The 22,540-nt window shown below is 56.3% G+C and overlaps 1 protein-coding gene across 4 annotated transcripts in view; it reads right to left on the bottom strand.

The window, feature by feature from the left end:
• The window catches only part of OSBP2 (oxysterol binding protein 2), a 94,902-nt gene that overhangs the window by 13,382 nt on the left and 58,980 nt on the right, over positions 1-22,540 (bottom strand). For all 4 annotated transcript variants that reach the window (XM_015644078.3, XM_015644079.3, XM_015644080.3 and 1 more), the window contains 2 exons: positions 13,780-14,030; positions 297-495 (listed from right to left, as the gene is read on the bottom strand). In XM_015644078.3, the coding sequence (XP_015499564.1) occupies positions 297-495; positions 13,780-14,030 (450 nt within the window). The remainder of the gene's footprint in view (positions 1-296; positions 496-13,779; positions 14,031-22,540) is intronic.

Raw genomic sequence — 22,540 nt, 5'->3', positions numbered from 1 at the left:
CATCCTGGGGGTCCTGAGCAGCCCCGTCCCATCCTGGGGATCCCAAACAGCCCTGTCCCATCCTGGGGATCCCAAACAGCCCTGTCCTATTCTGGGGATCCCAAACAGCCCCGTCCCATCCTGGGGATCCCAAACAGCGCTGTCCTATTCTGGGGATCCCAAACAGCCCTGTCCCATCCCGGGGATCCCGAGCAGCCCTGTCCCATCCTGGGGATCCCAAACAGCCCTGTCCCATCCTGGGGATCCTGAGCAGCCCTGTTCCAGAGCTCCCGGAGCAGCCCCAGGCTGTCACTCACCCTTGGCGGTGCTGGAGATGCTGGCAGTGCCCGAGGCCAGGCCGGGTGCCCCGCGGCAGGCACGCTCCAAGCTGTTGTGCTGCTTGGCTAACTGCTCGATGGTCTCCTCCAGCCGGATCCGCTGCTCCCGCTCATGCTGCAGCAGCCGCTGCCATTTCCGGCTGTGGCTCTCGGCTAAGTCCAGGAAATCGCGGCAGGCCTGTGGCAGGAGGGGAAAGCTCAGCTGGGAGGTGTCACGGTGACTCCGGTTCCCCAACGCCCCCTCCTGCTCCTCTCCCAGGAGTGTTTTACCAACTCCCAGAGCTCTGCTCAATCCCCACATCCACAGCTCAGCTCCGGCCATCCAGAGCTGAACCACCCCACGGAGGTGGCTGCAACACGGACACCTGTCCATGGCAGCCTGGCCTGTGCCCATCCCTGACCCCACCGTGCTCCCCAGGCTGGGCCCTCACAACCCTCAGCCAAGCCCAGAGGTCTTCAGTGGCACCTTCATGCCCAAATTCAGCAAACAAGAAGCTGGATGGGACCGTGGTCCCTGGGGTGACAGCCATAGACAGGAGAGGATCACAGAATCATGGAATGGTTTGGGCTGGAAGGGACCTAAAGAACATCCAGTTCCATGGGCAGGGACACCTTCCACTAGCCCAGGCTGCTCCAAGCCCTGTCCAGCCCGGCATTGGACACTTCCAGGGATCCAAGGACAGCCACAGCTCCTCTGGGCTACTCAAGCCAGGAGCCAGCAAGCCCTGTGCTCCAGGGAGGCAGAGGGGAAGGATGCCCAGCTCCTCCCCAGAGCTGCACAGCCCAGAACATGGCACAGGGCCTGGCCTGGCCCCTGCAGCAGAGGGGGTACATCCACCATAGCCAGAACCCCCCATTCCCCTCCCCAGAGAGCCCGGGGACCCCCCAGCCATGGGGACCCTGCTGGGCACAGGGAAGGAGGGCTCAGGGAGTGCTCCAAGTGAAGCCTTGCAGTGCACACAGCATCACCACCCTGTGCCACCAGGCAGAGGACAGCCAGGACACCACAGTCCAGGCTGGCAGGGAACCCCTCGGCACCCAAAGCCCCCTGGGCTGGCATCACCCAGCCCCAGCTGTGCCGGTCTCACAGCAGATTTCCGGGAGCAGGACATCCGCCCGGGGCCAGGACACCGGGACACTGCTGGCTGTCCCACACTGCCTCATCCCAAACAATGGTCTCACAGGACAGCCCGGCCCTCACAGCTCTATTTTTAGGTTATTTTCCATCTTGGATGAAACCCTGAGTTCCCGTGGCCTCGGCACTTCCTTTGCCATCAGCCCCACGTGCAGCTGCACACGGAGGCAGGGATGCTCCTCCCGCCCCAAATCTCTGCCAGATTCGACACACTGAACTCCTTCTTATGTTTCAAAGTAGGAAAAGAGGATTTTTATGGAAATTCTCCAGGAGTTGGCAACATGAAGGGAAATTGGCTCTGCTTGTGCCACTTCTTGTCATACCAAGCAAGTCCAGTGGATAAATGCTGGCTGAAAAACTCAAAGCTATTCAAAAATACTAAACCTGCAGAGTTCTGGAGGTTCATTCCAACATTCCCAGGACTTGCTTATTTTCTGTTTCCAGCTATTTGGAATCTACAGATTCCATCCAGCTCTTGACTTGGTTACTCAGCATTTGGGCTGCAGGTGGCACCTGAGGATCGAGGTAAGATTCAGGGTTTCAGCTGCCATGACTTGCTCTGATTTTACCAGGATTTGTCCAAGAAAAGCTCCAATTCATCAGTTCTTCATCAAACCTTTCCTTTGAATAGGATCAGGATTTAAGACTCAGCTAGTTAGGAAGTTTTTCTTTTAAGGTTTTGTATCACATACACCTGGAACGTGGAGGCACCAGACCCTACATGTGTCCCCTCCATCACCCTTTGATGCTTTCCTTACTGAAGGCAGGGAGGGCTCAAGGTCCTGTCCCCCCAAATTCCTGGCTGTGCTTCCATTTTACACATGCTCAAAACTGGGATCAGCTCTGGGACCCTCCTGACAAGAGAGCCCTGGAGGGGCTGCAGCGTGTCCAGGGCAGGGAACGGAGCTGGGGAAGGGGCTGGAGCCCCAGGAGCGGCTGAGGGAGCTGGGAAAGGGGCTCAGCCTGGAGAAAAGGAGGCTCAGGGGGCCCTTCTGGCTCTGCACAACTCCCTGCCAGGAGGGGACAGCCGGGGAGGGTCGGGCTCTGCTCCCAGGGAACAGGGACAGGAGCAGAGGGAACGGCCTCAGGCTGGGCCAGGGGAGCCTCAGGGTGGATTTTGGGAAATGTTTTTCATGGGAAGAGCTGTCCAGCCCTGGCACAGCTGCCCAGGGCAGGGGTGGATCCCTGTCCCTGGAGGGATTGAACAGCCCTGTGGATGTGGCACTGGGGACATGGGGCAGTGGTGGCCTTGGCAGGGCTGGGGAATGGTTGGACTTGATGCTCTCAGGGGGCCACACCAGACCCCACACTCTCAGGGCCGTGTTTTCACCTCCTCCTCTGGAAACAACTCAGCTCCTCCCCACCCCAAAATCCTTCTGGGAGCCACCCATGGCCCAAAGCCCACAGAGAGCCTTTCCTGGCCCTTCCCAGTGACACCATCCTGGGCCAGCCCCTGGCTCTGTGCATCCCTCGGATGGACTGGGCTAAGAGGATGAAACCAGGGCACATAATGGGATCTGGCCATGACCTCCCCACCCCAGCAAAGCTCATTATCTGCTCCAAAGGTTCGGCTCCACAGGCAGCAGGAACAGAAATGCCCCATTTGGCACCGAGGGTGGGAACTGTGGCTGCTCCCAGCTCAGGGGCTGAGCAGTTTAAAACGAGATCACCTGTAATTATCCTACTGCAATTAACCACGGGCTGGAAGGTGTAAAAGGGAATTAGGGGGAAAGGAGGTAATTATGAAGGAGTCATGGGGAGGGAGGGCTAGGAGAGCTTGCATCCATTGATGGGAATCAATGTCCTAATGAAAAGGAGCAGGTGACACCTCAGAATCTCCCATCCCAAAGCTTCAAGGAGGATTCCATGCTGTATGTTCCAAAGGGAAATCTGCACCACTGGGCTTCATTTACAGCCATAAAAAAAATCCAAGTGATTGGGAATGGTTCTCAGCATTGCTGAGCATGGGGAGGTTTTGGGAAGGTGAGCAGGACAGTCCTCACAGGGCCACAGATGCCACCATGGGCTGTGGAGCTTCCATGGAGCAGGACAGGACAATGCATGGTCCACACTGCATCCCACAATGGTGTCCACGTGGATTTAGGAGCTGGGATACAGGTACAGTACAGAAATTATTATTCCCTGGTTTTGAAAGGCTGTACAGGCCCCTCTCTGCAGCCTCTTCTGTAATTCAGAAAATGGCTTGATCCAAACCTGGATCAAAGGACCCAGATCAGCCCAGGAGGTTCACAAGGATCACGTTTGCTCCTTGGGAGAGAATGATGCCAGGGTGGAGAGGGGAGAATTTCCTGCAAGAGGGATCTGCCAAACTCAGCCCCCACTGCTGCCACCAGCAGCCAAGCAAATTAAAGTGATTAATTTGGGTTTACAACCCCTACAGCCAGGACAGTGCCAAGTTCCACAGGGGTGCTCACTGGAGGTGGGAGCACCACCAAACAGGGATCAGGGGATATTTTTTCACAGTCTCTGTCAACTGAGCTCAGTTCTGAGCCAAAACTCATCCCTGTATGGAACAAGGGCTGCAGAGCACTGGGGCAAGGAGCTCAGACACGAATATCCCAGCTCATCACTCATTCCCAGCATTAATCCCCTGCCTTGGTGTTCCCAAGCAACAAACAATCCCAGCCACTGAGCAGGAGCAACACCTCGAAATCCAGCTTATAAAATCCTCATGGAGAGGTGGCTAAATTTAGTTCCAGCTGAACTTGCTTGGGGATGCAAGACTCAGCCAGAAATCCACGTGAGGCTGGCACAGGGACACAGGACAGCGGGAAGAGGCTCCTTGAGGAACGCGCCCAAAGGAGGGCACAGAGCCCAGGCTGAAGGATGAAAGTGCAGGAGAAGTGATTCCCCAGTGAGCTGTAAGACTGAGGAGTCAAAGCCATGAAGGTACAGCCTTGGGAGGCACCATCATTCTCAAAGCTCTCCCAGGACCCATCCTCTCGAGAGTGGAGAAAAGGAAAGGGCAGAGGATGCTGTGCCCATCCCCACGTGCTCCTCACCCCATCAGGAGACTGCCTTTATCCTTCACAGCATCCAAACTGCTGCCTGCCACTCACAGAGGGACAGCAGGTACAGGAGGTGACAGAACCTGGGTTTTGCCCCAGGATCAGAGCTGGATCAAATCCTGAAGTTCCAAAGGCTGTTCTGCCTCAGCATCATCACGGCACAGATGGGGCTGGAGAGCAGCAGCCAGGCTGACAGGTCACCAGCGACCAGAGCTAAAAGCAGGCTCCATCCATGTGCAGCCCCTGATCTCAGGGTTACCTGCAACCATGTGGAAGAGGAACAGGAGAGGTTTCTCCTCTCCAAAGCTGGAAAAAGTTGTGGCAGGTCCTAATCCAGCACTGGCCAATGGAACTGCAAATCTCAGCCAAGACAGGGAGGCACAGCTGAGGTGGCCAAAAGAAGTGGAAAAATACCACCGAGGCTCCTGCAAATTCCCGTGGAGGAAGAGGCAAAGTGCCATCGAGGTCCTGCCGGGGAGCAGAAGGCAAGACTTGGTGCCATCAGCTCTGTGGTCCCTCCCAGTGCCCAGCAGCTGCCTCGCCAAGGGCACATTTAGCACCTTTCACACATTTGTCACGGCAAATATCCCGATTTCACAGCTTGTTGCTGGCTAATGGGAACGTCGTTAACAGCCCCGGGATTATTCATGCAGCGGAAAACAATCCCCCATCACCCGAGGTCACCCATGTCCTGCCAAGGTGGTGGTGCCACACACCCGCGGGGATCTCTGCTTCCTCAGTGGAGCAAGCAGTCAAAATCGGATGGAAGGAAGAAAGAGATGAGGTTAATTAGCTTGAAAGGGTAAATGATCACAGCAAGGCCTGCCAGACTGCACAGAATCATGGAGTGGCTTGGCTGGAAGGGACCTTAAAGCTCATTTTGTCTCATCCCCCTGCTGTGGGCAGGGACACCTTCCACTATCCCAGGCTGCTCTGAGCAGTGGAACAAGTGGCCTTGGACACTTCCAGGGATCCAGGGGCAGCCCCAGCTGCTCTGGGCACCCTGTGCCAGGGCCTGCCCACCCTGCCAGGGAACAATTCCTGCCTGGGGTCACCACAGGGTGACAACCTCTGGGGCAGCTCCAGCACAGCTGAGCATTCCCAGTGTCCAGCACAAAGCTGATGGATGCCAAAGGAACATGCTGACACCTGCAATCCCACCTGTCCCACCATCCCAGAGGATCAGCTACACAAATCCAACCTGCAGGAAAAATCCAGCAGGGAAGTGCCTGCTGCTGTGGGACCAACACCTCCTGCTCCTCAAGCATGGGACAAGGACCACTTCATGGCCCGGGAGTGACAGGGGAGGAGGCAAGTGCCAGATGCGTTCAATCATCTCTTTCTTGGTGAATTACAGAGCAGGAGCTGTCACCACTCAGCGGGGACAGAGCTCTGTCGTTCCCTGGGAGATAAGTGCTCCCTTCCTTCCTGGAGTCATCAAAACCCTGGGACACAGCTGGCTGCTGCTTGCTGCAGAGCAGCCCCCCGAGGGAAGGGCACTTGCAGAGCCTGTCTGGCTCTGAACAAGGCACAAAGGCACAGAATCACAGGATCATGGGTTGGGTGGGAAGGGACCTTGGAGCTCATCTCATTCCACCCCCTCCATGGGCAGGGGGACCTTCCACTAGGCTGCTCTGAGCCCTGCCCAACCTTGAGCACTTCCAGGGATGGGGCTGGAGCTATTTGGGTTCAAAGCTGTGAGATACAGAGTCACAATCTGCCACTGCACCCAAAGAGGGTTAATTTGTCCTTCCTCCCCCAAAAAACACTCTGAGCAGAAAGTGAAGGGGAAATAAAAGCATAGAGCCAACCTGAATCCCAAATCATCCCACACACCGTCAGATGGCAATGAGACATGGAGTGTGGTCATCAGTGATGGCACCCACAGCCGTGCTGGGGCCCAAGACCAGGCTGCTGCTCAGCACCACATCAACACAGCCTGCTTAAATAACAGCAAATCTGTCCCAAATCCTTGGAGTGACCCTCAGCCAGCATCCCAGCTGTCTGAAGCAGGAAGTGGGAACACCAGGAGCTGCTCCTCCCTGGGGCAGGGCTGGTGGGGAGAGCTGGGCTGAGCCTCAGTACGTCATGACACCCTGAGAAACCAAGGTGACACTGTGTAAAACCCCGGGAGTTCAACACGGAAAATCACCCCACTCCCTCTGCAGCCAGGGGAAATAGGTGCTACAAAAAAAGCACAGACATGGAAAAAATCCTTAGTGAGCCAACAGGAAATGGGAATACACTGGAGCAGGCTCCAGCCCATCCATTGATGCCACTGTCAGCAGCTCAGCCAGACCCCCAGTGCTTGAACAAGGTGCTCCCTAAATCCCTGATGGTCCCATTCCATGTGGCACCTTGTGCCCCAGCAGAGCCTGCTGCCCTCTGGGCTTCATGGATTCCCTGAGAGTCAGAGATATTCAAGATGGAGATGTCCAAGACTGAGAAGTATGGGACAGGTACGTCCGAGATGGAGACACCCACAGGTCAGATCTTGTCTCCTGGTTGTGAATCTGGGAATTTTTCCACCTTAGCATGTTCTTTTGGGCCACCTGCTTCAAGGCCGTGGACACAGCAGTGTTCCACCAGATCCACCCTGGCCAGGGGTTCCTTAGAGCCGAGCTCATCCCAAAGCTCATCCTGGAGCACCGGGGCCAGCACAGCACCCAGACCCCGCCTGCAGCACCGCCATCAGTGCCATGGAATCCTCCCCATCAATACAGAGGGGATTAGTGGGAAACAGTGGCAAATCCGCAGGGCTGGCTGTGCTAAGAGGCTCTAATCCCAACCCCACACAGCCTCCATGGAGCGGGAATCACGGACAGATCCCGAATCGGCGGCACTCGGCAGGACAGGAGGACGTGTTCAGTGCGGTTCTGGGAAGGGGAACGAGCCAGTGCTGCCCACGGGTTACAGACCAAGGCAATGCCAGCCTGGAGCTGCACCATGGGAAGGATCTGGGTCTGGTTTCTGCTGGGAAAACAACTAAGCAATTTGCTAGATACTCTGGGTTGTCAACCCTTCCACCCCAAACCTCACTGAGCAGCGCCCAGCAGCCTCCACTGGCCATGCCAGAGGGTGCCAAGGACATGCTGGGACCAGTACAGAAGATATCCTGGGAGCTGAGACTGTGCTGGGACCTCCTGCTGCAGAGTGGCCACCCCAGAACTGTGTCCCTGCAGGGCTTCCCTGCTCTCCTCCAGCCATGGAAAGTCTCAGGCTTGTCCTGGTGCTCTCACCTGCCTGCACAGTAGTGGGGCCTCTCCACTGCCACCTGTGCAAAAATCCCCTCCCTGGGAAGCTCCCAGCACTGTTTCCTTCCCTGCACGGAGGTACCTTCAGGTGGCTGCTGCACATTCCTCATTCTCCTTCGCTTGCCCAAGCCCCCAAACCCACCCCAGCAGTGGGGGACCACAAGGAGAGTGGCCAATCTCCACCTCCAGGCCCCTGGAGCCCCAGTCCAGGTGCTGGTGTGCCTGGAGAGCTCTGTCCTGCCGACAGCTCCCAGGATGACAGATTTCCTGAGGCTGTCGCTGGCTGCTTTCCTCATCCCCTGATGGAGCAGATTCCAGGCTGGAGGAGCATCTGTCCAAGCACTCAGCGGCAGGAGCAGCTGGCACTGCCCGCGGGCAGCTCCGACCCCGGGATCTGCAGGAAGCTGCCTCGGATTGTCCCTCACGTTCAGCCTCGTGCAAACCTCCCCACGGTATGAGAGGGGCTGCAGGAGCAACAGCAGCACCCCACAATCCCCTCATCTCCCTGTGCCATAAGTTCTTCCTGGGTGAATCCATGGGAGAGCAGAGCTGCCATTCCAGTGCTTTTTCCTTCACTGGAGGAAGGAGCCTGAGTGAAGCATCCTGGGGCAGCGGCCCAGGGAAGAGGCAAACACAACCCTCGTGATCCCAAAGGTATTCACCCAGCAATGCTCTGATATCTGCCCTCCCCACAGCCCCATCCCGCCCCAGGCTCCAGGCAGGGATGAGGATCCCAGGAGGATCCCTGGGCACGGGTCAGTGGCAGAGGAGATGCCTGGCTGGGCTGGCTCCCAGCTCAGCAGAGCTGCTGCTCAGGCCCAGGCACTGCTGATGGTGCAGGGCTGAGCTGGGCCCACCAACACAGCCCTGCTGAGCCAGCAGCACAGCACAGACACTCCCAGCTCTCCTCAGTGCAAAAGTCAAACACATCCAGGAGGGAAGGGCTGCAAGAAGCACCCTCAGGTGCTGGGGACAGATTCATCCTCCCTCTTCTTGCATGAGGTTCTGAGAGGAACCCTGGGACAGTCTGAAACCTCCTGGGTTTCTGGGACAGCAGGAGGAGGAAGAGACAGGAGAGGGGTAAGAAAGGTGAAAACCCCCAGAGCAGGTGAGCACCCACTGCAAGCCCTGGCCAGCACAGAGGCCCCAAGGCCACACACAAGGGCCAAGTACCCACAGGCCTGATAAAATCCAGTTGGAAGCACTCAGGGAATGATGATGACGAGGGAGTGGGAGGAAGGCACTGCCTGTCTGAACAGATCTGCTCAGAGATACCCTCAGACTTCTACATTTAAAAGCATCACAGGATGCTCTGGGAAAGGCACAACAGCTCCAAGAGCAGGGGCCAGGCTCCACCTCTGCCCATCTCCACTCCCCCAGCCCCACTCAGGCAGGGACAGACCCCAGGGTGCCACTGTCACCCTCCCACCCTCCCCCGTAACAGCAAAGCACCCACCAGTTATTTCCTGTGGCGCCTCCACAGTAGGAACACGCAGGACACCCGGAGCCCTCGCTGCAGCCCTCTCATCCGAGGGGGATTAGGGCTGGGTTAGGGATTTAATCCCACTGCCGGGGCTTTTCTGGGTCGGTGACATGGTTTGCGAGGCGCTGATTAGTGCGCGTCGTTAGCGCAGCACGGATAATTAACACAGCCTGTGCCACATGCCAGCGAGAGCTCCTGCGCCATCACCCTCACCACGGCTACGGGGGACAAGCCCTGGTCCCCTGTGGGGTCTGGCTGGACTTTTGGGCAGCAGAGCAGCTGCCTGGGGTCACAGAGGGAATCCTCGCCCTGAGGAAGCAAATCCAGGAGTTAAAGATGGGGGTTTTCTCATTGCAGTGCTGGAATTAACCCCTGAGAGCACAGGGAGAGCTCCTCCAGCCCACTGGCTGTACTGGGGTGAACTGGGAGCTGCTGCCCAGGTGGAGGATGTCAGTTCCATCATCCTGCCTGTGCCATGATGGGTTTGGGGACCCCAAGGGACAGACCATATGTCCATCCACACCAGTTCAGCACAGGGACGTGCCCAAGGTAGGGACCAACAGCATCACCCTGGCCCCACGGTCACTCCAGAGAGGTGATCCCAGGGACTCTGTTGTCTCCCAGCTTTGAGCAGGTTTCCAAGCAGACACAGACACACCCACAGGGTGTATCCATCATCCACTACTGGATAAACCCAGAACTCACACACTGGGCTGGAGGCTGTGCTGGGCAACCTGAGGCTGCACAGAGCAGGTGCTCAGCATCATCTGATTTAATATGGTAAGAGTTTGGGGAGTATGGATCAATCACAGCAGCATTCCCATGCTCCACAGGGAAGCTGGAGGGAAGCACATCTTGTGCCCAGACAGCTCATTCCAGCACAGGCACGCAAAGGGCTCCAAATAAACCAACTCCAGCAGGCAGATGCCACTCTGTGTCCCCAGGAGACCAGTGTGGCTGCAGGGAGAGGCCAGAGGTTCCTTGAGCCACTGGCACATGGCCACCCTGAAAGTGCTGCTTAGCTGGAGCACAGCCCTGGAGGGATCCACAGGGAGAAACCCTGCTGGGACTGGAGCATGCAGCCCCTGGGATGCTGCTGGGTGTCCTGGAGGGGACTAAAGTGACAGCCTGGGGGCCCTGTCCTGGAGGAGAGGCAGCACATGCTGTTGTCCACCTCACTCTGGCTCCAGCTCTGTGTTTCACACTATTGGAGACCCTCCTGGCAGGACTGAAGGATGTGTCAGGCAGGACTGTGCTGATGTGTCAGGTGCCATTCCTCCAGGAAAGTTCATTCCCATGGGAAAGGAAAAGCTGGGTGGGAAATCAGCCTGCCTCAAAGCAGGTGCTGGCATCCCTGCAGGACAGCCTGGTGCAGCCAGCCCCTCTCAAAGGCAGGTGAGTTTTTTGTTCCTGATGGAGCAGCATCTCCCACCCAGCACCTCTCCTGCTCCTCTCACCCTTCCTGCACTGGCCTGGCAGAGCCTTCCTGAACCCCTGCTTCTACCCAAAAGCTCAAGGGGAAACACAAACTAACCCAGGAATGACACAGGCAAGCCCAAGCCCTGCTGCTCTCCAAGCTCCTGTTCCTTGAGGAAGCACAAAGCTCCGCCGTAGCATCCCCATTCCCATTAAAAACTATTTCCATCACCACCCACAGCACTGTGAGCTCTTCCCAACGCCCAAACTGCTTCCTCAGCTCATCCACACACCCCTCCTGCCTGCTGTCTCCTGCTCAATGATGAGACAGAGCTTTCCCCACCCTTCCATGAGTCTGTCTACACAGCTCAGCGTGCTGCTCCGGATCCTCTGGGCCTCTCATCCCGGTAATTTGTTGCCCTTATTTTTCCACACCTCCCACTCTTCCCCCGTGGCAGATTGTGCCTTGGCTTTCCGTGTCTCTGCCCAGCCCTGCTGATGGCTCCCCCATCCCGGTAAGCCTGGACCCTGCCTGGTGAGATTCCAGCAGGGAACAGAGCCAACAGGAGGCTCCCAGAGCTCTGTTTAAGCCCTGCAACAGCCAGTCTGAAATCCAGCACATCTGAAACCCTCACCTGTAACAGCCCAGCACATCCCGCTCTGCCTCTGCCCAAACCCTTCCCCATCACTCCCAGCACCCACCCAGGGATGTTCCCAGCCTCTGGAGAGGAGCACCCAGTGCCAGTCGTGGCAGCACCCAGAGCACAGAGGGAAGGTCACCTTCGCAGCAAAGCTCTTTTATTTCCATCTCTATTTATTTATTTCCTCTGCTTGCTGCGCTCCCCGTGGCTCCGGGGCCATTTACATAATCACATCACAGGCAGCTGCACAGGAACTGCACACGCTGGCCCCAGAGCTCCCAGCCCTTCTTCCCAGGAGCACCTTTCCATTCCCTGGAGTATGCCTTCCCTCCCTGGAGCATCCATCCCTTCCCCAGAGCGCCCATCCCTTCTGCTCACAGCCACAGCACCAAACCTCACAGATCCGTATCCACTTTCCATTCCCATGGAGCAGATCCATGAGCTTTGGTGCTGCAGCCAGGGCAGAGCCTGGACATGGAGCATCCACATGCCAGCACCTGGACAGTGCTGCCAGCTGGGATCTCTGGGAAAAACCTGCTGGGCAAGGACATTTTTAACTTCTCCTGCAAGGAACTTCTGGCCTGGCAAAAGCACCCTGTGATCCCATGGGATATGTGCTCAGGGATGGGCACAAGCACAGTGTATTTGTACAGGGAAACTCCACGTGCTTCCCTGGAGCAGTTTCATGTTCTATACAGATTTTGGGACCTTTGCACTGCACAGAGCTCCCCCATCCCCCCATAAGAGGCTCCTGGCAGCTCCAGAAAGCATCAGCCCATCTAAAAGGAGAAATCGAGGCACAGGAGGGGATCCATGCTGGAAAAGGTGACAGTGTGGCTGGGAGCCACCAGTTACTGTGACAGGGGCATCAGGCTGGTCCCCTCCTTCCTGGTCCCCCCCTCTCTGCTTGTCCCTCTCCCACCTTTCTAACCCAGCCCCTCCAAGTGTCCCCCTGCCCACATCTCCATCACCTCCTCCCAAAACAACTGATTCAGCAGGGATCTGGGAGAGCCACAACCTCCTCCCAGAGCTGCCACACTGCTCCCACCCTGCTCCTTCCAGTCCTGCTCCCTCCAGTCCTGCTCCCTCCAGGGCACAGCCTTTCCCTCAGGCATCTCCTCAGGATGCCCATCCAGAGCCAAAGTACCAAAGGATGCACAGCATCCATGTGGGAACATGCCCTGCCACCCCAGCCCCTCTTACCTGTTTGGGATTTTGGGCAAGCCACGTTCCTGCTGTTTTATCCCAGCACAATGTTTTTTGTGGAATTTCCCACCCTCCAGACAGCCTTGCTCAAGCTTTTATCACGTTGCAACCACCACAACCTCCTCCTCCTCTTCTTCCTCCTCCTCTCTGGGCTGGACACGGCAAATACTGCTCTGCTCATCCCTTCCCAGAGGCTGCTGGAGAATTCTCTCCCTGGCAATTCCCTGCCCACATCCCAGTGCTGTTCCGCCTCCTGACAGCAAACCTGGGCAGCACCGAGGGTCTGCTGGCACCTCCCACCACGCTGCCAACCCCATTCCCAAAACTTGGACAAACTCTCTGTGGGGAAAGTGCTGCACAAGCATCCCCAAACTGCTCTGAAACACAAAAGAGACTTGGGAAGCCCTTTCCCCCTGTGGCTACAGAATCCTAGGAGAGGGAATGGGGAGGATGCAGCGACCATGGGGCTCTGAGTACCCTCCAGCTCCTGCTGGGAATTACATCAAACTGGGAATTACATCAAACACCACCCAACCTCCTTCTGCTCAGGGTTAGGACAGCCTGATGACAGCACTGCTCCATTCACAATTCCCTGAGCTCTGCCTTCATACATTATTCCAGCCCGTTGAAGCTTTGGGGTTGTTTTTTTTTTCCATTTCCTTTAAATATTTTATTCAGTTTTGCTCTCTTTCAGAGCTCCCTGGAGTAAAGCAGGCTCCCAGGAAGGGCTGTCTCACTGTGATTGAGGCACACTCAAAGCACAGTCGGGAAGCACCGTGAGGCTGCACAAGGCAGGAGCAGAGGTGGTGCCAGCACCGCTTCCTGACCTCCAACAGCCCGGCTGGGAGAGCAGAGCCAGCACGAGACCCAGAGGGGGTTAAATCCCACAGCCATGTGGAACACCAGCAGCTTCATGGAAGCAATGAGGATGTGAGGGATGTGGGATGTAGGTCTCAACCCGCAGCGGGATCTGAAGTGCTGTGCCGGGCAGAACTCCCCCACGGAGCAAAGGAAAGCCCCTCAGCATTCCCAACATGCACATTTCCCAGCTTTACAAAAATGACCTATACATGGAGCAGGCTGTAAGGATGTAGCAGAGCTGTGTCTCAGTGGGGTCTGTATCCATGCCCTTTTCCCAGCTGCATCTTCCCAACTTCCCATGCCCTCACCGCGGTGCCGAGCCCCGGCCGTGCCGAGCCCCGCGGTAACGCGACTCAAGCCACGGGGAACAAACAGGGAGGGCAGGAGGATGGAGGAGGAAGAGGAGGAGGAGGAGGGGCAGGAGAAGCAGCACTCACGTTGATCATAGCATTGGAGGTGATGCGGAAGAGCGTGGCGCGCTCATTCACCGCCTTGATCTTCTCTCCGCTGTCGGCCGGCAGGCGCAGGTTCTCCAGCTCGCTGAGCGAGCGCTGCAGGGCCGCGCCGTGCTTGGCGATCAGCTCATTGCAGGTGCTCAGGTCCTCCAGCTTACTCGACAGGGTCTTCAGGGGGCCGTGCAGCTCGCTCTTGTCTGACTGCGAGGCGGGCTCCTCGTCACCCGAGTCATCTGCACGGGGAGGGATGGAGAGAACAGCGTTTCCATGGTTACCCCCGCGGGCAGGGACCAGGGACCTCCCGCCTCCTGCCGGGCTGGGGGTCGTGGCCGCCGCGGCATCCCCGGAGCACGGAGTGGTGGGGGTGGCACCAGAGCCCCGAGCAGCCGCTCCTGGGGCTGTCACTGAGATCTGCTCCAGGGTTGGGTGGTGGGGTGGCACAGGGGGTGCCACACACCAAACCTGCCCTTCCCAGGCTCACCAGGGTCGATCCACCCTGCACTGGGGGCTCTGCCAGCTCTGCTCAGGGCAAGGTGTTGTCACCTGAGGGAAAGGTGACAAAGACACCAAGGAAAGTGACACTTTACCCAAAACCACCACGGCTTCAAAGGGCAGAAAACTCCACGATCAGCACCTCAGCTACAGCAAAAATTTCTGCAACTCCAGAACACTTAAAACCAGGAAACAAATCCAGATCCACTCAATAGGAGTAACACAGCATTTCTGATCACCCCACTGCTCCCCCAGGAAGGAGGTGATCAGCCCCAAGAGGAGCAGCACCCAAAGCAAATACAAAGAGAGAGAAGCAGGTCCTGGGCAGGGGCTGTGCCCCATCCTTATGCTCCAAAGTTTAGCCGAGGGTTTTCCAGGTGCTCTCAAAACCTTCTGAGGCAGCAGAGCAGGGACCTGCTCCTCTATCTCCCCTCCCTGAATCTTCTGTCTCTGGATTTCAGAGAGATGGGCACCAGCAAAACCCGGCTGCAGCTTCTCTGCCAGGTCTGGGGGAGCTGGGGGAGTGAGAACATTCTCCAAACAATCCAGGCACAGAGCTCAGGGATGGCTCTGGTGTAACGGGGGAGCAGGAGCAGCACATTCCCTCTCAGGGCTGTGAGGAAAGAAGGAAACCCGTGATTCCCTGGCAGGTGGGTGTTTGGCTGCTATTCCTGGCTCATTGATAGGAGCTCTGGAAATGCTGTGGGTACTGGGAGAGGTGTTCAGGCACAGCTCAGATTGAATCCACAGTAAGGGAAGCAGAGGAAGAGCAGTGATTTGATTACTGTGATCCAAAAGCAAGGATCTGGATAAATGTGACAGGATCATGAACCTGGAGTGGAAGCAGGAGCAGAGCACAGCACAGTGTCACCCATGGTGAACCTCCCCAGAATGGGTGTGATGGGACAGGGGACACAGCTCAGGGACAGCACTGATCCTCTACAGCAGGACCAACCACACTGCCCAAGGACAATGGGAGAAAATGCAAGGGAAACAGGGCATGGAATGGCTCATGAAGCACCAGGACAGCATCTCCCAGTGTCACCACTTGGTCCCTCTGCAGCCCAGCTGACAAACACGAGCAGCAGCTGCTGGAGCCAGGAGAGGATGAGACCACCAAGGACAATCAGAGCATCCAGGGGAAACCAGCTGAGAGCTTCCCAAGGAAGGTGAGCTGCCAGCTGAGGTGTTTATGGGAGATGGGCAGCTCCCATAGCCAGGCTGGGGAGCTGCTGAGCCCAGACAGGGGACAGGACCAGAGGTTTGAAAACACACCCGGAATCAGGGAAGTCTCCAGAACAGCTGGTAGGAGAAGGGGAATAGGAACAGGCAGGATTCCAGGGACTCCATCCCAGAAGGGTGCACAGAGGCACCACAGCGACGGCACAGGCTCACACCACAGGCCAACTCCAACAGACCTGGCAAGAAAATTGAAGCCACCTTTCTACCAGTACAGAATATACCCAAAACCTCCTCAAAGCCCATTTTCTGATACAAAAGTTCACTGGGGCACACAAAGGGTCTCCAGCAGTGTGGGCACTTTCCCTGGGCTTGGATATTGTCTCTGCACCTGTCCTGATCCGGTGCTTCCAAGGACAGAGCGTTCCATACCCTGGACACTCTCTGGGAGAGGGGCACCAGGCTGCTCCTGCTGCTCTGAGCTGCGTCCCTGGGGCTTTCCAGGGCGGTCTCTGGCCTCCTTCACCATCTCTTCTCTCCAGTTGGGGAACTGTGCTCTTCCCACCAGCATCCCAGCAGCCTGTGCAGCCTGTGCAGGCTGTGCCTGCTGCCTGCTCTCCTCCACAGCTCTGAGATCTGATCACTAACGAGGCTGGACTTTAACAGCCAATTTATAATGAAGTCCCATGTTTTATAAAGCTCCCAGGAGCAGAAGCCAACCCTGCTGGCTCAGCTTTCATTGCTAACAGGAGCCTCAACATGGCAAAACCCACCTCTGAGGGACTCCAGGGGACAATCCAAATTTCCCAATTTTCTGTTTGCAGGCATCAAAAACCATTTACAAAGCCAATTTTACCTGCTTACAAGTGCTGCAAAAATGGTGCCAGGCAAGAGAAAGTGCCTCTCTGCCCATCCCCAGGCAGAACTTAACACCCAAACCCCCCCTTTAATTTTCCCCCATCCTGCCTTTCCAGAGCAAAGCCTGGATCACCTTGCCAGGTGCAATCCCAGATCACAGCCTGGAGATTTTTCACAGAATCACAGAATGCCCTGAGTTGGGAAGGACCCACAAGGATCACCCAGAGCCCCCAAGAATCCCACCCCGTCCCTGGCAGCGCTGTCCAAACACTCCTGGCAGCCCTGGGGCCGTGCCCATTCCCTGGCAGGCTGGGCAGTGCCAGCACAGGGATGGCAGGGCACGGAGAGGGACGGGCTCTGCACTTTGCCAGGACATTATTTCCTGCCCATTGATTGAGGCTGTGGGAACAATCCCTGCCACAGTGCTCAGCTTGAGGCAGGAACACAGCATGGCCCAATTTTCTATCGCTGTGCAGAATTATATAAACGCCTCAAAGCCCAGGAAAAGGGAGAAGGAACCTGGGTCAGCCCAGTGATGCTGCTCATTGCAGCTGAGCTGGCTGAGCTGAGCATCCCTCACCAGCTCCTGCTGTCCCACAGCCACTGCTGTGGGATGCTGGAATGCTGACAGGGTGGGCAGCAGGATCCCACCTTCCCTCTCCTGCCTGAGCAGCTGCAGCTATAGAATGGTTTGGGTTGGGACCTTAAAGCTCATCTCCTTCCACCTTCTTGACATGGGCAGGGACAGCTTCCACTAGAGCAGGAACCAATTAAGAATACATATATATACACACATATATATCTCAAGCAACATAATTTGTTGTAATTATCTCAAATCAAAACATGGGAAGAAGGAAATCCTGAGTCACAGCTACAGTCAAATAAATCAGAGTAGCTGGTAGCAGAAATGATCACACAGAGCACCCAAACCTCCTCACTGCCATGCCCAAGAGCTCTGACACTGGCTCTGAAGGTGCTTCCATTTTTCTCCTGGGAGCTCCAGGGAAAGCTGACCAAATCCCAAATCCACAGAAACATGAATCCTTCTGTTTCCTGCAGCAAGTAGCAGCCACTCAGATCTGCACCAGCTTTGGAGCAGCAGCTCCAGGTCCCAGTGGAGGAGCCCTGCTCCCACCAGGCCATCCCCTCCAGCTCTCCAGCTGCTGCTGGCACCAGCAGGACAAACTGCCATGGGAATGCTGGGACACAGCACAGGACAGGGGCTGGGCTCTGCCATCCCCTCAATCCCCCATCAGGGCTGGTCTCAGGAAAGCTGCTTTGAATCACGGGACCACTTAGGCAGGAAAAGACCCCCAAGACCACCATGTTCAACCTTTTTCCAACTTTGCACATGACATACCAGTTCCTGTAGTTACAGCTGATTATCGTGAAGGGTTGGAGGAGAGAGCTGCAGATACATTCATCCTGTTGCTGAGCATGAAGGATTCACTCATCCAGAAAGGTGGAAGAGCAGCAAGCCTCTGCCTGGAGGTCTTTGCCTGGAGCCCAGCCAAACACCACAGCTTTGAGGATCTTGCCCTTATTCCAGCTTTTAGGAAAAGTTTATTCCAGCTTTTGTATCAACTCAGACAGGGAAAAAAAATTACTTGGCTTTGCTAAGGCTGGGAAAACACCCTGAAACTCAGGAAATACCCACAGAGAGTCTATCCAGGGCTCCTCATTCAAGGATGGACCACAGGGGATTTGCAGAAGCCAAAGTGCAGCGGGCCCAGCAAGATCACAGCACTGGGACTTCAACCCAAATGGGGGGTCCCTAGCTGCACTCCCTCGGGGTCACAGAACCTCTTGGAAGCTCCCTAAATACCTGGGAGGATTTAGAAGAGGGACAATGGGGAGAGGGGAAACACAACTCCCACAGGATGATGGTGAGGGACACCCAGCAGAATCCAACTGAAACATTTTCCAGCACAGCCCAGAAGTGAGGACTGGCTGAGGTGGACGATGCTCAGGGGCTGCAGCGTGTCCAGGGCAGGGAACGGAGCTGGGGAAGGGGCTGGAGCCCCAGGAGCGGCTGAGGGAGCTGGGAAAGGGGCTCAGCCTGGAGAAAAGGAGGCTCAGGGGGCCCTTCTGGCTCTGCACAACTCCCTGCCAGGAGGGGACAGCCGGGGAGGGTCGGGCTCTGCTCCCAGGGAACAGGGACAGGAGCAGAGGGAACGGCCTCAGGCTGGGCCAGGGGAGCCTCAGGGTGGATTTTGGGAAATGTTTTTCATGGAAAGATCTGTCCAGCCCTGGCACAGCTGCCCAGGGCAGGGTGGATCCCCATCCCTGAAGAGGTTTAGCAGCCCTGTGGATGTGGCACTGGGGACATGGGGCAGTGGTGGCCTTGGCAGGGCTGGGGAATGGTTGGACTCGATGATCTCAGAGAACTTTTCCAACCATAATGATTCTGGGATTCTATCCCAATGTTCTGTGCTCCTTATCTCTGGACGCTGCCCTCACTCCTTTCCTCCAGTTTGGTCCTTTTGGATCCTCAGCTCCCAGCAGCTCCTAAATCCCATTAAACCTCAAACAACACCCCCAGCTGGGAAGGGCCAAAGTGGGTCAGGACCGTGTCCAGGACCAGCAAAAAGCCTGGAGGCCCTGCAGGAGCCAGGAAGGCCTCCCTGCTCCTCCACACAGGGAGATCCTCCAAGGACACAAAGAGTGCTTTAATCCATGGTTTCCAGCCCCCAGCACACCCTGTCCCTGCAGAGGGAAGAGCTCAGTGATGGATCCCCTCTTTCCATGCAGGACCACAGCGATGTTCCCACCTGACCCTCATTCCTCCTGGTGCTCCAGCTCTGCCATCTGCTCCCCATGGAATAAAGATCCTCCCTAGAGCAGCAAACCCTCAGGGGCTGGCAGGGGGGCTCCTAGTCCCATGCTGGGATGCAGGTGGCCCTGGATCCCCTCGGGAAGCAGCACATCCCTAGCTCAGGAGCTTCACCCCGGCTCACCCTGCTCCTCCTCGTGCTCAGAATGAAAGGCAGACATTCAGCAGAACTCCTGCTGCACTTCCCCAGGGAACAAAAGCTCCTCAAGAAAACAAACATGAAAGGCTGGCAGAAAAAAATCTGACAACAAATTGCCAGGTTCCTCTGGCTCCTGTACTATGGATGAGGCAGCCCAGCCTCCACAGCCTCCTCCTAAGGGTTCCTGCATTCCCACTGGGCTCTGGAGATTTCCCTGTGCTCACCAGTGGCACAGAAGGACTATCCACAATTTCAGTTCATCCCCATCTCCATCCTGCAGCCAAGCTTTGCCCTGGCCTTGTGCAGGGCTTGGTGCCAACACCTCTGGGACCCTCAATCCGGAGCAGTGGATTTGGGCTGAGCAGAGCGTGAGCGGCCATCACCACCCAACTCCAACCCCATCCCTCTTCCCCGTGCCACAACACAAGTGTGGCACAGCAGGGCTGGCCCCAGGCACTGCAGTAACCCACATAACACCCTCGTCCTCCTCCTCCTCCTCCTCCTTCTCCTCCTCCTCCTCCTTTTCCTCCTTCTCTTCCCCCCCTTGCTCCGGGAAGGTTCCACAAATGCAGCTGCTGCTTCCCGCTCCCCTCACAATGCACTCGGGGAGCCCTGCAGGCACAGGCTCAAATCCCAGAGACACAAACCAGAGCAGCTTCCCATGAACCCCCTCTGCAGGAACACTCCAGGCTCGTATTTTACACCTCCAGCCCCAAATCCAAGTGTTCCCCAAGCCGAGCCCCTCTGCTCTGTCTGGCGATCCGGGCTGCCTTTGGTTTGTAGGGCACAGGCACGCAGCGTTGCTATAGGAACAGGCAGCCTCACCGTAAACTGGGGAGATTATTTTTGGAGCTGTGATGCAATTTAATCTATGGAAAATGGATCGGCAGCCATCGGCCATAAGCCTCCAAGGGCTTGTTTCTCAGCCCAGAAAACACAAACCCCAGTGCCTGGAGCAGTGTCCCACCAGAGCCACCAAGGCAGAGTTCCCTTTTCACCCCCTTTTTCCATCTTGAAATCTTCCCTCAGATAAATGTTTGCCGTTGCCTGCAATTTCACCAGAGCTGATGGGAAAGCTGCTGGCTGGAGGCACCAGAGCATCCCCAAGCTCTGGGGACACAGTGGGGCTTTGCAGTCCATGAGATCCCACAGGAGGCACTGCCAGCTGAGCTCCCACCCCAAAACCAGCAGGGAGCTCACGGCTGGGCTGTGCCAGTGCTGCCCATGGGTGAGCAGAACTGGGAACAGCCTTTTCAGGGATAAGCCAGAAGGAGGAGAAGGGATTGAAGGATTCAGGCTTGGATCTTTTATTCCAAAATTCCCAAACTGCATCCAGAGTCTGACTGTGATATGTGCAGCCCAAAGCACCACAGCTCCTCAGCCCCACACCATGCAGTTCATCCCTGCTTATCTTCCTCTCCAAATCCAGCACAGTTCTTGTCACCCTACACCCCTCACCTTCCTCCATCCCTCACCTTACTTCTCCCTGTGAGTGGAAAACTTTCCCTTCCCAAGTATTCTCTTTTTCAGCAACAGCCCTTGTCCTTCCTACATCACCTTGAATGTCTCCCCAGTCCTCCTGCAGCCCTCAGCTGCTTTCCTACCACCCCACCAGAGCCTCCGGAGCCTCCCAAAGGCAGGACTGGCCCTGTGCTGGAAATTAAACCCAGCTTTCTCCTGGAGGCAGCTGGAATGAGCTGATGGGAGGTTTGGAAGTGTGGGATCAATACTGCAGGAGTGAAGTCAAGGCAGAGCAGAGATCCCTGAGTGTTGTCCTCAGAGAAAGCTGTGAGGGGATAAAAGGAATGCTGATGACTTGAATTCAAACAGCATTCCTGGGTTGCCCCAAAGCCACCAGAGACTGCAGCTGTGACAATGGGACATCTCAGATTTCCCTATGGGCAGCAGGACCTGCACATCTGCCACGGGGAGCTGGGCTTGGGAGCATTGGAGCCCCGACCCTGGCTGTTCCCAATGCCTGGAACAAGCTGCCTTCAGGTGCCTGGATGATCCAACCACCAGCACAGCATGGATTACGTCTCCATTCCCGGTTCCACCTCTTGTGCACTTTCTCCTACCTTTTCTCACACTTGTCTGGAGTTTTGGATCTAAAAGTATGAGAAGTATCCCACTGACTGGGAAAAGCCTTTTCTCCTCCCACAGTCAGAGCAGAGGATGTCCATGAGAATCAGCCAGCAGCAAATCCTGCAGCCATCCCAGCCAAAACTCCAAGCTTTCTCCCCACAGTAAATCCACAGAAATCAACCCCACTTCCTTTCCAGATTCCCTGTTTATCCCAACACCAAGCAAGGGTATGATTCAGAATCAGCAGCCCTTCCTGTGTGGAATTATCTGGATCTCTGGGATACGCTGCTCGCCCGTCATTCCTGGAGCAGAGCAATTTCCACCCTGGCTCTGGCAGACACAGCTGCTTTCATCACTTTTAATCGCTATGAATATTAAATGGAGCAGGGATCTATATTTAATAGCCTGGCCCGGCTGCCAGGGAGATGGATGAGGTTTATAGCAGCTGCAGATGCAGGAACAAGCGGAATTTTGGTGGCTAGAAAGAATTACACTAAGAATTAATCATCAAAATAGTAGGGAAAATAATCATTCATAAATCATTCCAAATCCGGGTGATCGCTCAGCAATTACCACCAACCTGGCAGGGCCGTTGTTTCTCCCTGCTAATGCAAAGGGAAAGCTGCACAGGCAAATGGGAGCCTAAAAATAGGGAAAATTGGCTGCTCGTGACAAGCTGGGACCTATCCTGAAGTCACATTCAGTGGGAGCAGGTGGGGAGGGCTCCACAGAGCAAACCCAGACATCAAAGGCCACTGCAGACACACTGAACTCCAGGTTCACCTGAAGAAGAGAAGACTCCAGGGAGAGCTCCAAGCCCTTTCCAGTGCCCAAAGGAGCCCCAGGAGAGCTGGAGAGGGACTGGGGACAAGGGATGGAGGGACAGGACACAGGGAATGGCTCCCAGTGCCAGAGGGCAGGGATGGATGGGATATTGGGCAGGAATTGTTCCCTGGCAGGGTGGGCAGGCCCTGGCACAGGGTGCCCAGAGCAGCTGGGGCTGCCCCTGGATCCCTGGAAGTGTCCAAGGCCNTCCTCCTCCTCCTCCTCCTTCTCCTCCTCCTCCTCCTTTTCCTCCTTCTCTTCCCCCCCTTGCTCCGGGAAGGTTCCACAAATGCAGCTGCTGCTTCCCGCTCCCCTCACAATGCACTCGGGGA

The sequence above is a fragment of the Parus major genome, chromosome 15, assembly GCF_001522545.3.
Source record: "Parus major isolate Abel chromosome 15, Parus_major1.1, whole genome shotgun sequence".
Taxonomy (NCBI): Eukaryota; Metazoa; Chordata; class Aves; order Passeriformes; family Paridae; genus Parus; species Parus major.
The sequence above is the reverse complement of the archived record's forward strand: the minus strand, read 5'-3'. Positions and strand labels throughout refer to the sequence as shown.